Source organism: Chinchilla lanigera, unplaced genomic scaffold (assembly GCF_000276665.1).
Source record: "Chinchilla lanigera isolate Chin_1 unplaced genomic scaffold, ChiLan1.0 scaffold00084, whole genome shotgun sequence".
Taxonomy (NCBI): domain Eukaryota; kingdom Metazoa; phylum Chordata; class Mammalia; order Rodentia; family Chinchillidae; genus Chinchilla; species Chinchilla lanigera.
The window spans coordinates 5,486,380-5,504,231 of record NW_004955485.1 but is presented as its reverse complement, the minus strand read 5'-3'; the positions used below and the strand labels follow the sequence as shown (position 1 = coordinate 5,504,231).

The following is a 17,852-nucleotide window of genomic DNA, read 5'->3' as shown; positions in this document are numbered from 1 at the left end:
TTCCATTTTGTTTTAATACTGCCTTATCCACTCACTACCTATATAATATCAAAGAAGCTGCTTATACTCTCTGATATTAGGTGATCTCAGTGTGTCAGATGTAAACTAGAGAGCTAAATGTGCAGTAATGAAAATTAAGTGGGAGAAGACATGGAGAATGCCCTCAACAGCACCTTTTCTGTGCTCTGCAAAACTCTGCCTTTTTAGGCAAGTCACTGAGGTTGTCTTGTCTCAGAGGAAGAAGCTAAAGAACCGAGACACTTCCCAGTTTCCCTCTGCTCCCAGAACCTGGTGGCGGTGATGCTTGTGTTGAGAATGCCCATAACTGCACAACTGGGAGCCATCAGATTGAAGATTCCTCAATTAATGTTCTTAATGTTGTTCTTCATTCCTCTTTGTTTTGTAACTTAGTTTTTTTTATATATCAGGTTCACAGCAGAATGAAGAGGAATCTACAGAGCTTTCTCATCTATGCTGGGTTCCCATAAATGTGTAGCCTCCCTCATTATCAGCACCCATGCGGAGTTCCCCATTCATAATAACTGACGAACTTACATTGGAACGTCATCATTGCCCAGAATACATTGCTGGCATTAGGATTCATTCTAGGTGTTGTACATTCTAGGGGTTTGAGCAAATGTGTGACCTGTATCTACATTATAGTGTAGAACAAAACACTTTCACTGGCTTTGAAACCTCTGTGTATCTTTTAATCATCCCTCGCTCTGTCTTAGTCCCTGTCAATCCCTAATATTTTACTTCATCTGTCGTTTTTTTCATTCAGTTACTAAATGACATCTTGTTTTCAAGTTTTGACAATTATGAATAAAGTTGCTATAATCATTCATAGGCAGGTTTTCTGTGTAGACTTAAATTTTCAACTATTTTGAATAAATGCCAAGAACATGATTGCTGGAATGTATAGTAACAGTGTGTTTGATTTTATAAGACTGTACCGAAATGAGTTCAAAAATGCTTAGTCTGGTTTGCAGTCCCACTAGCAGTGAAGAGGTGTTCCTGCTGCTCCACACCCTCACGAGCATTTGGAGGTACTACGTGCAGGATTCTGGGCATTCTCACAGGCCTGCAGTAGTACTTGTTTGTATTTGTATTTCCCTGATGATACAGCATGTGGAGGATATGTCATGTGCTTACTCACCAGTTGTACATCCTCTTTGGTGAAGTGTCCATTAAGACGTTTCACTCATTTAAAAAAATGTGTTGTTCCATTTCTTACTGTTGAGTGTTTAGCAGTTCTTTATACATTTTTAAGAAAAATTCTGATATGTCATTTGCAATTATTTTCTCCCAATCTGTGACTTGTCCATTCTCTTGATAAGGTATTTTGGAAAGCAGAATTTTTAAAATTTTCATGAATTTCAGCATGTCAATTCTTTCTTCCATGGACTGCAACTTTGGTGTTATAGCTACAGTCTCAGGCCCTTATTCAAGGTCATCTGGGTTTTCTCTTAGGGCATCTAGGAATTTTATAGTTTTTTGTTTTATTTTTACAATACATATATCTACCACTTGTTGAATGGAGAATTTTTGTCCTGTTTTATTATTTTTGCTGCTTTCTCAAGGATCATGTGAATCTATTTCTGGATCTCTATTCTTTTCCATTGATATATTTGTCTTTTCTTTCACTAATATCACACTGTCTTGGTTACTATAGATTGCCAATATGCCTTTAAGTTAGGTAGAGGCAGTCATTGAATCTTTTTTTGTTTTTGTCTTTTTGAGACAGGGTCTTGCTATGCAGTTCAGGATGGCCTTGAGCTCACTTTGGAGCCCAGGCTGGTCTTGAACTCTGAACGATCCTCCTGTGTCAACCTCCCAAGTGCTGGGATTACAGGCTTGTACCACCATGCCCTGCCTTAGTCACTGAACTGGGGTCCCCTTCATTATTGTATAGGTTATGCCAGGTCATTTGCTTCACAATATAAACTTAGAATAAATTAGTTCATATCTGGAAAATGACTTACTTTTTTAAAATTAGGGATTATATTGAACCTACAGATCGAATTTGTATGATATGACATCATGCATGACAAGCTGAATTTTCCTATGCAAAAACATGGAATATCTTGCTATTTTGTTATTCTCTGATTTGTCTCAACATGCTTTTGTAATTTCCTCTGTGTATATAGATCTTGCCCATAGTTTGAGAGATTTATACCTAAGTGTTTCATTGTTGGCAATGTGGATGTAAATGACATTGTGACTTTAATTCAAATTTCATTTGCTCATTACTAGAATACAGGAAAATGATGAACTTTTATATATTGACTATATATTCTGAAACATTGTCATAATCACACATTGGTCCCTTTAGTTTATTTGTCCTTAACGTTTTTGGATTTTGTTTGATTTTTTTTTTTCTGCTGAGACTTGGCATCATTTTTTCCTTATACATTTATTGAATTCAATAATAGAACCTCTAGGCCTGATGCTTTCTCTTTTGTAGAATAATTAATTACTGATTAAATTTGTTTAAAGATGTAGCCCTACTTGGATTTTGGGTTTTTTCTCATGTGAGCTGCAGCTCACTCAATCTATTTTATCCAGGCTATAGAACCTGTGAGCACAGAACTATCCGGTGTATCCCTGTATTTTCCTTTTGATTTCTTTGGGAGTGGTAGCAAAGTCTTTGATTTATTTGAATGGTTAGTAATTCATGTCCTCTCTCTTTTTTCTTAGCCTGGTTAGATATTTATCAATTTTATTAATCTTTTCAAAGATCTAATTTTAAGTTTCATTGATTTTCTTTATTGATTTCCTGGTTCTGGTTTCATTGATTTCTATTCTCATTTTTTTCTGGCTACTTTGTATTTGATTTGTTCTTTTGTAGTTTTCTAAAGCGGAATTTAAATGGTTGATTTTAGGTCTTGCATCTTTTCTAAAGTATGTGTTTAGTGCTATAAGCTCTTCTCCAGTAACTGCTTTTGCTATATCCTACATATTTTGATAGGTTATATTTTCAGTTTTTAATTCAAAACCTTTTTAATTTCACTTGAGATTTCTTCTTTGAATGTTGTATTTTTTAGCAGTGTGTTGTGCAGTGTTCAAACAGTTGGCGATCTTTTGGTTATCTTTCTGTTGCTGATTTACAGTTTAATTCAATTGTAATCTGAGCATGGATGTTATATGGCTGCTGTTCTTTCAAATCTGTTAAAGTGTGCTTTATGGCATAGTACATTGTGATGCTTGGTGAGTGTCCTGTGTGCATTTCGGAAGAGTTTATTCTGCTGTCTTGTAATGAACTAATTATTGAAGTGAATTATATATCATTGATTACTGGGCTGTTCACCTATTTCTTATTGATTTTTCTCTCCTTTTTACCATATGAATCATGTTTTAACATACTTTAATTAGTGAGTTCCTAAAATTTCAGTAGATATTCACAACTAATCCAAGCCTGTTTTAAATAACATTACTTGGCCTCTTGGTTAGTGTGAGCATGTAATAATAACAAAATAACCACATTTTCTCGCTCCATCTCTTATATGTCTACAGCATACATAAGGTTAATACTAAAGCTCACATAAGAAAACATATGTTGGTAATACTATTTTAATAAACTTACCTGCTAGGTCAATTAAAATAAGAAAAGACATCTAATTTTTTAAAATTTTCATCATGCAATAAGCTTGTGCATATAATTATTTTGTTGTTAAATTTTTCCTGTAAAGGTAAGAATGTTTTTTATATTTTCTCTATTAATATCTCTATATACTATATGAAAATACAAAAATATAAAATAAAAACATTTACTTTCATTTATCGTTCCCTTAATTCTCTATTTTCATTTTGTGCTTCGGGGTTTCTGGTTGATATTGTTTTCCCTATCTCTGAAGAAATTTTTTTTAACAAATCTTACAACACAGATGTACTCGCCACAAATTCCCTCAATGTTTGTTTGTCTAAGAAAATCTTTTTTCTTTACTTTTGAAGAATAAATTTGTAGGGTAATAATTCATAATTTAGTGGTTTTTTTTTTCTCTAAGAAAATGATTGGTGTTTCTTTTCCACTCAAAGTATTAAATATGTCATTCCACTTTCTTCTTCTTAACTAATGGTTTCTGAAGAGAAGTTGGATATATTCCCACCCTTTTTCCTCCACAGGAAACATGTTTGTTTCCTCTGACTTCCTTTGGCATTTTTAACTTTCCTTTGACTTCCTGTAACTGAGGAATGATGTGCCCAGCTGGGATTTCAGCATTTATCTTGCTTAGCGCTCAGGGAGCTCCTTGTGTCTTTGGTTTGTCTGACGCTACCTTGGAGTAGGTCTGAGGCATTTGTTTCCATATTTCCCCAGTTCTCTTCTGTCCTCTCAGCTGGGTGTTCACATTACATGTATGTACAACTTCTGTAGTTGTCACACATCTTTGGGTGTTCCTCTCTTCCTCCCCTTCTTCCTCTTTTAATTCTTCTCTTTGCTTTTCAGCTAGGAGATTTTCACTAAAATAAGCTACATCTAGTCAGCTAACAAGATCGTGAGATTTGTGATTTCTGTTTTATTAATTAGACCCTTTAGTGCATTAATCACAGTCATTTTAAATACTGCTCGCATCTCTTCAGGGTCTCTATCACACTTCTGTCTGACACTTTCCCCCCTCTCTCTTCATACTATTGTATACCTTTTATTGTGACTAGAACTTCTCCCTTGGTATCTGGATATGATGTTCTGGTTAAGAAGAGCGCTGTAAATAGGCCTACAGTAATGCAGCGCTCAGCTAGGAGAGGCAGGGAAGTGTTCTGTAAACACTGGCCTTAATATTTCAGTGCGTCAGTGTCCCTGGACTGTGCACTTCATGGGGCTTCACAGTCCTCTGCCCCAGGTAAGATAGGAGGCCTGGGACCACCTGGCGTCAGGGTTTCCCTTCCCTAGGAACGTTAGCATCTTTAAAGTCTGAGTGCACTGATATACTTCAAAAAGATTCATTGTCCTCTTTCTTTAGCAGATGGACAAAGATACTTTTTCCAACATTTACTGGGAGAACCTGGTCAGTTCATGTTTATAAAATTCACAAAGTCATGAGGATCCTCCTGTGAGTGACTGGATCTCCTGGGCCCTTTTCGCTCTCAGACTTGTGGTTTCCTTGAAAACCTGGAATGCGATTGGCAAATTATCTAGGAGAGATCAGATCAGATTTGGAAAAGTGTGGTATTAAGAAAAGGGACATATTTAGTGTTTGTTAGTGGTGAGCAAAGACCTCCTCTCCCACCAACTCTGAATGGTCAGCGTGGAAAGGGCCTGGTCCTTCCTAGTGGGCCAGTGTGGGGTACTGGAGAACACGTGGAGTGTGGGTGGACTTGTGGTTGAGGTTTCCAGCACTGCTACATTCTGAGTCCGTGAGCTTGGTCAGGTTACTTCTCCTAAGCTGTCGGGGACCCACTCTGCACTGTAGACAAGAATGCCCAGCTCGTCTCTGCTGTTGTGAGCACAAAGACAACACGTATGTACTTGGCACACACCATGTACTCAACAAACGTATGCTTTGTATTATGTACTAGGAAGATGATTTAGTCCGGTCTTGGTGGTATATCCCTGTGATTCCAGCACTCAGGAGGCTGAGGCAGCAGGATTGTTGCAAGTTTGAGACCAGCCTAGGCTACATAGTGAGCTCAAGTGAACTGAACTGCACAGTGCAACCCTGTCTCAAAAGTATAAAAGAAAAAAAAAAAGAAACAAACATATTGAGGATGAGTTGGTAAAAGAAGAAACATGATTCGGGGACTCAGGAGCCTCTTTCAGTGTGAATTTTTTCTGCTTAGTGTTTTTAAATTAATTTTTTTAGTGTAGATGACTGATGATGCCTTTTGGGGTTATTAATCCCCAGGACAATGGGCAGGTTGGTCACTTAGTAAAATCCCTACTTCATTGGACAGAGATGGGAAGCTCTCAGCATAGGATGTGCATCACAAGGTCAAACAGTGTTGGTCCAGGGTCTGATCTCAAATCCGGACTCCTAATTTCCATCTTTCAGGCACCATCCCCATCTCAGAATACTTTGCCTGAACAGCGAGAGGTGTCTCTCCTGGAAACTACAGACTTACCATCTCTCCTCAAAAGGCAGAATACATACATACATATATATATATTTGATGTATATTGACATACATTTGATATATATCAAAGAGGAAAGAGAAAATCATTTGGGGGAAAGTTAGACAAGGAAGGATTTAAAATTAATTTCTTCTCTGAGAGTATAAGGATTTGGCTTCCAAATTAGAGAACTCTTCACTGTTAGTGTCCAACTACCTGGTGATCTTTACTGAGAGACTACCGTGTGTGCTGAGGCCTATTCTCTAGAGTACTATTTTTTCTTTTCAGTGTTGATTTTAAGACTTGAAGGACAACCCAGGGCTGATAAGTATTTGATTAGAAAAACCATCAAATGGACAAAATAACTGAGGATTCCAGTTTTTATCTTCCTACTAATTATTTGCATCAACTCGAACAGACTACTTGATTTGAATCTCAAAGTCTGTCTAAGCAAAGAAAGTAATATCTAATACATGGACATAATTGAGTTATTAATTAAAGTATCTCACTCACACAAACATGCCCACACATACATGCAAGTGCACACACACATTATGCCCTGTTATGAGGGTGATTTTTAGATTACATATTGGCCTTATAGCTTTATTTCTTTCATTGATGATCAGGGGCATTCCTTTGGTTAGAAATTTTCATTCCATGAACTACACCAAGAAATGCTACGTAAACACTCGGATCCTAATGGTCTTACAAGTTGGCTTTTGTTCCCAGAGAACCAAGAGAATGATAATACATGAGAGGTAGTAGAATAAAGAAGTTCCAAAATAAAAGAAACCTATGTTGAAGTCTAGAAAGATTCTTCTTTGCTGTATGTCTTTAGTCAAACCATTTAATGTATTTGAGTCTGTTTTATTTGTGATGCCAGAGTGCAAAGAGTGGTGGCTAAACTGAGTATTGCTCCCATGATTAAGCAAATCATTTAGAACATTCAAGCATTTGGAAATAGTAGACCATATCATGCACACCATTTGCATTAATCACATCTATATCTGTGTGACAAGTCAGACTTGGTTCCAGAGCTTATCCTCCTCTCTACACAATGGTTATTTGTGCCATTCAAAAAGGAAGCATTTTCAGTGCTTTCTGCTGGCTCTATGCCAGAAACACATCAGGATGACCATAGTGCCCGCTAATTCATCCAGTGAGCACCACACTGGACTGGCAAAGGTAAGAATGTCTTCAGGTGTCATGGTGAGTGCTGTGACTTTAGGGCTATTTGGTTCCTAACACAGGCCTTTTACAGAGCTTTGTATATTATTTTATTTAAATACCAGAAGATCACTGAAGAAAGAGAAATCATCCCATATTGCAGAGAATACACCTAGTCTAATAACCTTGGAAGGTAGTATTTTTTCTCCTTTTGTGTGTGTGTGTGTGTGTGTGTGTGTGTGTGTGTATTTGTGTATCAGAGAGAAGAGGTGTTGTGCAGAGATTCACCCTGGTGATTGAATTTAATCAATGTAACAATGAACTGATCTGCTGTATAACTGGCCTTTGTTTTGGTGCAATTATGGAGAGAAGATTACATGTGCCATTGTCCCTCCCTTCAAAGAGATCACATTCCACATGAGAAAGTAAGACGAACACACGTGAAGTAATTGGTGAGCAAGTAGGTTATACAAGTATGTAGCAAAGAGCGTCAATTCCTGAAACCTAGCTGTTGGCTTACCTACCTAAAGCTATCGTTGGGGGATGTGAAATTGCATCAGTACCTCTGTGGAGCCCTTTCAGGAGCTGTATTTTGTAGTAGATGTTGTGAGGAATACAAAGCAGGGTAAATTCCATTTGTTACCTTCAAGAAACATAATCTATTTGAAAATATAAGGTTAACATCCACGAGAAGACACAAGAAGGGAAGGCAATAGGCATGTACTATTACTGGCTGAGGCATGCAGCCCAGGAAGTGATGAAGGCAGGCTTCGTGGGTCATCAGCTAAGTCACATATGAAATCGGTCTTAAGCTGTCATTGAAGGAGCAGTAGAATGGAGATTAGAGGAAGGAAGGGTCCACGTGTAAAGGTGAGGCTTTCGGGATGGTTGTACTCTGTGACAGCTGAAGTGGGAGACTCATTTTGGTAGAAGTAGAAGGAAAAGCTGAAAGATGGAAGGAAAGGGCAGATGGCTTTGAATGACATAAATGAACAGTTTTCATTTTGCCATAAAAACTCAGATGTAAGATGGGGTGATAAGAGAGGACCAGATCTATGGATCTTTTTAGGGAGTGTGATACTTTTAAAGAGTCTTTGGATCGATATGTATGTGAATGAATTTGAGGAAAATAATTCTTTACCAGTCAATTTTCACATTAATCCCATAGTCATAACATGGTTAGAAACGCTATTCTACTTTACTTTGTTCTTGGCTTTCTGAGTATTTAAGGGTTTTGCATAGGTCTCAGTATGATACATCCACAATTACGTATTCTACCCTTCTCCTTCATATGGTAAGCACTTTCCATCCGTTACTGTGTAATCTGCTGAAGTGAAGCAAGCATAGAGATTGCACAGCCTCTCCAATTTGTGAATGGTAGCTTTTATCAAAGTATACATGTCAAAATGTATTATAACATAAAATATTAGCATTGCTTACTGTGTCTGGGAAATTGGTGTTGTTTGCATTCAAATATTTCCCTGCAGCAACCTGTTTCATCAGTCATTTGGAAATCTTGTAACCCAGTAGTTTCATGGAGCTTTCCTGACCTCTTGGTGGGCACATTTGGGTACTATGCGACCTGCTGCACAGGAGAAGGCTTCATGGGAAGGGATGTAGCCCACAGGCTGGGCAGGCTGTGACGGCGGTTCTGGGGCCTCGTTGTGAGCTGGCTCCGTACCTTGGACAGAGCAGAGGCAGAGAAGTCATTTGGCTGCCTGCTGGATTTGTGGGGCTCGCAATGGCCCATTTGCTGGGATTAACAGAGGCCTGGCCTAATAAATGTGTCTACTTGCCTAATAGATTTGAGTAAATGAACCTTAAAATTCTTGATTTAATTTAACACTGGGCACCAGATATCAGGGCCAATGAAGAACTCAAGAGTCCTATTGAGTGCTGCAGCTTTGCAGGGAAGGTGAAATCAGCCATGATGCCATAACTGCTGATGAAAAACAAAAGCAAGGTGGAAGAGAGAATTAGCCTGTGCCATTCCCTTAGCACAGACATCAGTGGCCTGCCACCCTCAAACGGCTCCACTCAGCACAGTGTGTCAGCTGTGGCTCTAGGCCAGACAGGCTGGCAGAATGGCCTGTGCTTGCCCACCTCAGATGGCATTCCTCCTGCCCTACAGCCCTTCACCCTTGTGTGCTCTAGTACTCCTAGGGACACAGCCAGGTGGAGATAAGATTCAGTCTACCTGGGACACCATGGTGCAGGACAGAACCATCACCCAAGTCTTGAAATAAAAAGAAGGTACAAAGAGAGAAGACCACGTACACCAGTAGTGAAGGTTTTCCTTAGATAGAACAATGCCTAGTTGTGACAGGTAAAATGAGGTAAGAGACAGCTGAGGACAGTAAAGCACAAGGGAGGGCCAGTGTAATGTAGCTGTGGTCTGAGTTACACAAGGAGCCAGGGAAATGAAAGCACATTGATTATTCCTTTTATAATTTCCCCAGTATTGTATTTTAAATTTTTCACACACACACTGAAGTTGAGTTTGGCAGTGAACATCCACATGGCCAGCACTTGTCACCTGTCATTAACATTTACTAGGCTTGTTCTATGACATTTTGATCTTCTATCCTTCCATCCATCTTTTTTTTTTCATTCTTTCAAAATGAATTTGAGAAACTTATATGCTTTATCTTAAATGACTGAGCTTGTAAATCATTAACTACAGTTCAAACTTACTTGACAGTGTACCGCGGTGCTATAATATATGTTAACAATGGAACAGACAGGTTTGCCATGGGCACTTAGTGAGTGTGATGAAGGCATTTGCTTGTGCATCCCAGACTCCTGTCAAGGTACATTACACTGTCATCATCCCAGGAACTTGTGTTCTGCTCCTTATCAGTCAGGTTCCACCCCAATCCCAGAAACAACTACTACCATATTTTCCGAGATTATACTCTCCTGTTCTAGAACTTCATGAAAATTTAATCTTACAATATTTCTTGGCTTCTTTCACCTCTTATATTTTGTGGATTCATATATATATATATATATGTCTTTTCTATTTCTTGTATACATATACTATTGTTCCTTTATTTACTCTGTTGAAGAATTCCTAGGATATTACCAATAAGCTTCTGTGAGCTTTTATTGTTATTGTTGATGTTTCTCCCATTGATTAAATTCCTAGAATTGCAATTGCCATATCATAAAATATAAAATAGTACAACCACTGCAGAAAAAAAAGTTCTTGCAATTTTTTTTATAAAACTAGACATTTTCCTACATGGTTGTAATATTTTACATACGCAGCAAAATTATGTGAGAGTTCTAATTTGCTCAACAATTACAAGATTATTTGGTATTATCATTTAAAAATTTTAACCACTCTGCTAGATGTACAGAGGTAGATTATTTTGTTTCCATTGGCTGTAAGTAAAGTGACGAAGCAACTGAAGGCCTCTGACAGAGTGACCTGATGGGCTGACCAATAGGAACTAGAAATTGTGCCTAATTCCACCTGCCAGTCTCTCAGACTCCTTTGCTGAGTGAGTTCTCACAGATCTTCTATCCCAAACCTTGCTTTAAATGGATAAAGAAAAAGATCCCAAAGGTGACAGATTTGCCCAAAGTCACTCATAAATACAGCATAAGAGCCAGGGTTTTAGGTCACTGTTCTTGGTGTGTTAGAGATGGTAACAGCGTGAGGCATTTACACCCCCTTGGTCCACAGCCACGTGTCAACCCCACGCTGACCGCAGCTCCTTCTCCAGCAGGACCTCAAACAGTCTTGGGTGCCAGGGTGTGCCTAGCAGATCTGTCTGCACTGCATCCTGTTGGTTCAGAGGTGCCACCTTGTCCATACCGTCCCTGAATCATGCGTGCAGAAGACTGCTCAGACCCTCAGAGGGGAGGATGCATGGCTTTACACACTTCCTTCTCTTTAATTTAGCAAACAGATAAAAAAAAAAAAGTGTTGGAAATTGAAGGCAATATCTCTCATCTTTCCCAACACCAACCATCAGCCAGGTTATACAATAGAACTAAAGGGTTGGACATATAGCTCAGCATCTGGAAAGTGTGAGGTCGTGAGATCAATTCCCGGTACAAAAAAAAAACAAAATAAAGCAAAACAACTACAGAGTTTTAAAGTAGAAAAAAAAAATCAAATTACTGTTTCAGAGGCCACATGACAAGTTGTGAGCTGGAAAGGGATTTCAGAGCTGCAGAGGAAACAGTGAGCACTGGCTCTCAGATCCCCTGCAGGGGCTGTGTGCTCATCCAGCCCTGCGTGGGCAGCTGAGTGCGGCCCACACCCTCCCTTGCCCGGCAGTGGGCTGCGTTACTGTGCACCCTCCCGAGGTTGTCCTGAGTCGGCTCAGCAGCTTGTGGCACCTCTTTACCATCTCCTTGGGATCAGGCCCTTGCTGTGATGGCTTGCCTTCCAAACAATAGAGAACTTGAGAGATCCGAGCCCTGTGGTAAGCACTGAACAGTGACTGTCGGTCTCAGGATCTGCCCCTCTCCTAACACACGCCTGCTTTTACCAGGATCCTAGTTTGCAGGGGAAATGCAATTATTTTATTTCTCCCTGTGACCTTGAAAAGTATGTAGGATATTCAGGAAAGAGAAGAGGAAAATAAAAATTAAAAACATTATTGTGGTTATGTTGTGTACTACCTAGATTAATAAAAATGGTAAAATACATTGCAATGGAAAAACAGATGTAAAACTAAAGTCAACTCTAGGACCATGCATCTAATTCACATATATCGTATAAATATAAATATAAGTACATATATATGAATGACAATTATGTCTAGAGTAAGGGATACAGAAGGAAGTAAACTGTTATCACTCTCCGAAAGATCGTACAGGCCCGTGGAATACAGGATGAAAACACAAGTGATGCTAGATACGGGGGAAGAAAAGAAATGATCTCCTATTCCCAGAGACAGCAGGACCAGGTTACAAAAGCTGCTTCTACTTTGCCCCAGGAGGAAGAACAGAATGACATGAAAAATCTAAAGTGTTAGGTCTCGTTCTCTTTCTTCAGGATTAACGGTTTATAATGTCTTTTTAGGGTATTAATATCGTCCTAGACCCTGGAAGAATGATTAGTGTTAGGAAGCTGAATAAAAGTCTTGCCTTGTTTTCGGAGTCTGGGTTCCTTGGGAACAATCTGCTGTGCAGATTTGTGACGTCCTGAGATTGACCTGCAAGGGAGGGAATCTGATCCCCGGCAGAGGGCTAAATGGTATTGTTCCTTTTCCTTCCTTCAGCCCCTCATCACCCTGGACAGCAGCATTTCCTTCACGTTCCTGGAGGAGGGAACCAGCACCATCACGGTCCAGGTGGCTGCTGGGAACGCCCTCATCCAGGACACAAAAGACATTGCAGTTCATGGTAAGCCCTGAAAATGTCCTTCCATATGCCCTCTTGCCCACCAATTTCCTTTCTTTAAAATTGTTTTTATTGATACATTTTGGATATACATAATGATGACATTCATCATAGGGACTTTGTACCTGAATATGGTGTATCTTGCTTCTTTTTTTTCATTCCCATCCCCTCCCTTCTAGCCCTCTTCCCCTGCTTATTTATAACATCTTTGTGTCCTTTTTTCCCTTTTATTCACTCTTTCCTGTACCTTCTTTCTGTCCCCTCCCCGCTCCCTTGTTCCCCTTTTCTTTTGGAAATTTTGTTCCCACTTCCCAATATCTATTATACATTTTGGTCTTTATTTACACTTTCAGTTTCTCACATCAGAGAAACAATACAGTATTTAAACATGCGTGTCTGATTTATTTCACTTAAAAGTATGGTCTCCATTTAGCTAGAAATGTCTCAAGTTTATAGTCCTTTATGGCAGAATAGTACTCCATTGTATAAAAATGTCACATCTTTCTTATCCATTCATCAGTTGATGGTGGACATTTAGGCTATTTCTAAGATTCAGCTATTACAAACTATGCTGCTATGAACAGGTTGTGCATATATTGTTGTGGTGTGATGCTTTTAATTCCTTTGGGAAGATACCAAGAAGGGGATTAGCTGGGTTGGATGGGACCTCTAGTTTTAGTTTTTTTGAGGAATCTCCACACTGATTTCCACAGTGGTTGCTCCACTATACACTTCCACCAGCAGTGGAGAAGGGTTCCTTTATCCCCACAGTCCCACCAGCATTTGTTACTGGCTGTTTTTTGATAATAGCCATTCTTTCTGAGAGCGCTGGCATTTCTTGTGTCCTGTGGTGTGTCTACATCACAGCCTATTTGGGCTTGCCAATAGACAAGTATTAGAAGTTGAAGCAATGCTAAGCTGGAAAGACTGTTAGCATTCCTATAGGAGGAAGCTAGATCTCTTGTCCTGGCCTACAAGGCTCGTACAGCACCCATTCTTTATATGCTGGGAACCACTGATTTCCACAGCTGCAGAAGTCATGATCCTGCCTTCAAAGAACTCATAATAGGTTATGAGGTGATCTACACAGAACGCATGTGTTTTCTTAATTGTTGGAGATTCTAACACCATTGGTTGCAAAGACCTGATAATAAGGCATAGATGATAGGCTTGAAGACAGGCATGAGAAAGTAGTAACAGCGTCCCCTCCTGTTCTCAGTCCTGGAGAACCACTCTTAATTACTAAGTTTATTTTAAATGAAATCAACTGTGCATCTATCACTGTCCCACACAACCTTCCCAGATCCCTAGACACAGCTGCTGTCACTGTGGCCTTCTAGAAAGTTGTACTAAGATACATGAGCCTCTGACTCTGACCGTATTTATTCAATTTCACCCTAGTGATTCCTTTTCTCTAGCTCTCTAGAAATTTGTTATTAGGATTCTTTATGAGGCACATGGAAGTTTTCTTTTTAAGCAAACATTTTCATTGAAGTCATAAACCTTATACCTAAACACTATGCAGATCACAAGTGTGTAGCTTGACGGATTACCACAAAGTGAATCAACCTGTGTACTCCTCAACTCAGACAAGAAACTGAACATTATCCATACCATACAGATAAGGTTGCAGCCTACTTCCTGTTCCTCTGAGGCAGGCTCTAGCTCAGACAGCACAGGACTTGGAGGATGGAGAAGTGTGAGCTTCCTTTCCAACCAAGTCTGCACTGCTAGTCCTGTGGGTGGCTCCCAGAGGTTAGTCCCGGGAGAGCAGCACTGTCCTCGTGCAGTTGCCTGCTTACTTTCATATCAGACAGTGTTCTTCACATTAAGAAAAGCTGAAAAGCAGAGGAACTGACAACACTAGGTGCAGCTCAAATCTACCTCCAGTTGCCAAGTTTCACTTTCTTTCAGGAGCCAGGAGCTAGGCTGAGAATAAGGAATGACAGCAGAAGTATGGTGGAAGTGTAGCCTCTTCCCTCTGTATGGGGGCAGCAGCCTCCCACCGATCCCGCCCTCACCCATCTCACCGGCACATTCTCTCTCCCTGCAGAATACTTCCAGTCTCAGCTCTTATCCTTCTCTCCCAACCTGGATTACCACAATCCTGACATTCCTGAGTGGAGGCAGGATATTGGCAACGTCATCAAGAGAGCTCTGGTTAAAGTAAGTTGGCTTTAAGAATGAACTAGAAGGTTCGAACATTAAATGCTTTTAAAATAAATTAAACTACTATTTTCCAGATAAATAAGGATTACTGCTCTGTGAGAAGAGGGAGTGAGGGAAGAGGGAAGAGAGAGAGAAGAGAGGGAAGGATAAAGTCCACTCTGTTTGAAGATGGAAATTGGCCCATTACTTATTCTAAATATAGCTGAGACAGAAACAGAATTGCTTTAGTGGACAGATGGATGGGCTAATATGCACTCAGCTGCCTGTTCACTCATGAATTGCCAGGTATCTAGATTCACTGGCCTACCATTGGACACACAGAGCATTCCAAAGGTTTCAGGCCAATACACAGAGGTACAGAATTAAGCAAAAGTCAGATTTGCCTAAGAGAAAGGAAAATAATTTTGTGAATCCTCTCAGAGCTGCACAGTAAAATATAAGCATTAATAATATGCATTCAATTCAAATGTTAAATGAGTCTAATATGCAATTAGCTCTATGTTAGAGGCATGGCCAACGTCTCCAAGGAAGTGGAAAAAAAGTAGGATTCTCCCTATCGAGGGAAGGGCAAGCCTGGCACCAATTTGCAACTCATAAATACTTATCAAGCTACTGAAATGATTTTGGAGGGAGCTGTTTGAACTGTGCTTCAAAGGTTATATGTCCTTTAACAAAGAGAGGACAGCATCTTCCTGGTACAGCAAATGCAAACCCATGCACTACTGAAAGAGTGCACGCTTGGGAAAGTAGCATGAGCTTGGTGTCACTCATCTATAACTTGTACAAATAAGCATGGCTGAAATTTTGCTAGGACAGTCAGGCCAGATTGTGAAGGATCTGTGAAGCTAAATAGTGCTTGGTCTATATTCTGTAGGCAGTGACACTTTATGTAAGTGAGGAAATGCTGTAGACATCCATTGTGATGGCAATACACAGGAAAAGCTGCTGAGAGTGGGGTAGGAAAGACGTAGGATGGGAGAGACAGTTCACAAAAGATGGGCAGTTGTCTAGATCAGGCATAATGAGATACTGTGGAGGAAAGAGGAGAAGATTTTAAGAGGTTGGACCGTAGGATAGAGAGTAGTAAGTTAGTGTGTGTGCAGGGAGGGAGTTTTCTGATTACAGGGATGGGCAGGATACGGCCTCGCCATTAGCCAAGGTGGGGACCATGTAGCAGAAACCTGCTTGAGGCACAATAATGGTTTGATATTTGCTGCGTTTGGAGCACATGAGAAATGACTGGGTGAAGATGACCAGGAGAGGTGAAAAATAGGGTTTCACATCAAGCAAAGGATCTTGCAGAGGCACAGATTTGAGAGCCAAAGCTGTGGAGATCAGGGGCTCCCCCAGGGAGACTTGATCAGGGAAGTCGTAAGTGACAGTGCTCCCCGAGGCAGAGCTTAATGACCCAAGGAAAGAGGAGGTTTTGAAGGAAAGGAAGTAAAACTAAATACACCCCTGTAAATATTGCCTGCAAGAGCAACTTCAAATTGTTGTATAAAAAGGTTGTTCATAGAAGGTGAGATGGCAGTGTGTGCTGCCTCATTCTGTTCAAGAGACCATGGACTTACAGATAATAGAAGTTTATGTCTCGTGGGGGTGGAACATGTAGCTTGATTGTAGAGTGCATGCCTAGTATGCTTGAGGCCCTGGGTTCAGTCCTTAACACCAACTAAAGAAGAAATTTAGGTCTTATAACTCTGAAAGCTGGACAGTGAAGATAGAGGCACTGGAAGGTTGAGTGTCATGACTCTTATGTGAGACTTTCTCACTATGTCTTCGCATGGTGGGAAGAGATAAAGCAGCTCTTTGGTGCCTTTCTAAAAAGGGATGGATCCTATCCAAAAGGGCTCCATCTTCATGGTTTAATCACTTTTCAAAGGCCCCACCTCCTATTACCATCACATTAATGAATAGGTCTCAAAGGTAAGAATTGTAGGAGGGACAAAAACATTCAGACCACAGCATATGTCTTTGACTATAGCATCCAGAGTTGTGCTGTATTTTGTATGGTTGCATTCATTAAAACTTATTCCCTTCTTGAGAAGTAATTTGGTGATTATAACACTACTTCTGCTAAATAATAATAGCCATGTCCATTGATGCCTAAGCCTTAAATCTCAGTAGTACAAATCACAGGCACATTGTTTAGGACAGGATTAAGTGCTTGTAGATGCACAGCTAGAAGGCCCCTCCCAGGTATTTGACTGACAGTTCCCAAGTTCTTGGTGAAAGACAGGGTCACACCAGCCAAAGGCTCTGGGGAGCTCATCCCCCTCCACTCTGGTCAGTGACAGGTGGGAAAAATAAGCAGAGGGAAAACTCACTCCATGCTCACCCATTTTTTTTTTAAAAGAATTTGCCTTTAGACAGAAGCCAACTGTTAAGTTTTTATCATAAAAGCAACATGATCCTTTTACTAAACACCCAGGAATGGAAAAATTCACTCATAATCTCAGCTCTTAACAATTTTTTGTATTTTGGATTTTTTCTATATACTTATACCTTTAATAGATTGTAGCCAAAGGAATTTTAAGAGCTAGATCAGAATGCAACCCTCCTCAGGGTTTCTCTGACTGCCTCATGGCGCTCCTTACCATGCTACAGCTAGAGGACTATTCTACCAGGCGATTCTCCCATCTTAATACATTTTTGAGTATCTGAATGTATCCTGTGTACTTGCTATTTAAATAAAGTTGTATTTTTCCTGCATATGGCTTTTCCTATATTTTGGATCATGTCTTAGGGCTATCTCGCCAAGTTACAGTGGCTGAATGAACAATGTGACTATTTTTATGGACTTCAAGTAAGTTTTGTAGAAAACAAATTGGCAAAGTGTGTCATTTTTTAGTGCTGCCACCAGTAAACCAAGGAACCTCCTTAATGCAACTGTACTCATGTTAGCCACTAAACTTTGCAAAAAAGAGCTGCTCTAAGTGAAAAGAGGTGCTCTGCTATTTTTAAATTTGCATTTCCCCGTGTTTGTTTATAACTGTTTATTCCTCATTTGCTGCCAGACTGTTCCTGTTTTAACCAGAAACTCTCACCCTCTCAGCACAGAGAGGTGGAAAATACGGGAGGAACTTTTGCAAAAGCTCCCAGCAAA

General features: G+C 39.9%; 1 protein-coding gene across 1 annotated transcript in view; it reads left to right on the top strand.

Moving 5' to 3' along the window:
• The window catches only part of Sorcs3 (sortilin-related VPS10 domain containing receptor 3), a gene marked incomplete at its 5' end in the record, with an annotated part of 574,832 nt that overhangs the window by 544,681 nt on the left and 12,299 nt on the right, over positions 1–17,852 (top strand). The window contains 2 exons of the mRNA XM_005403919.1: positions 12,457–12,580; positions 14,631–14,743. Coding sequence (XP_005403976.1) covers positions 12,457–12,580; positions 14,631–14,743 — 237 coding nt within the window. The remainder of the gene's footprint in view (positions 1–12,456; positions 12,581–14,630; positions 14,744–17,852) is intronic.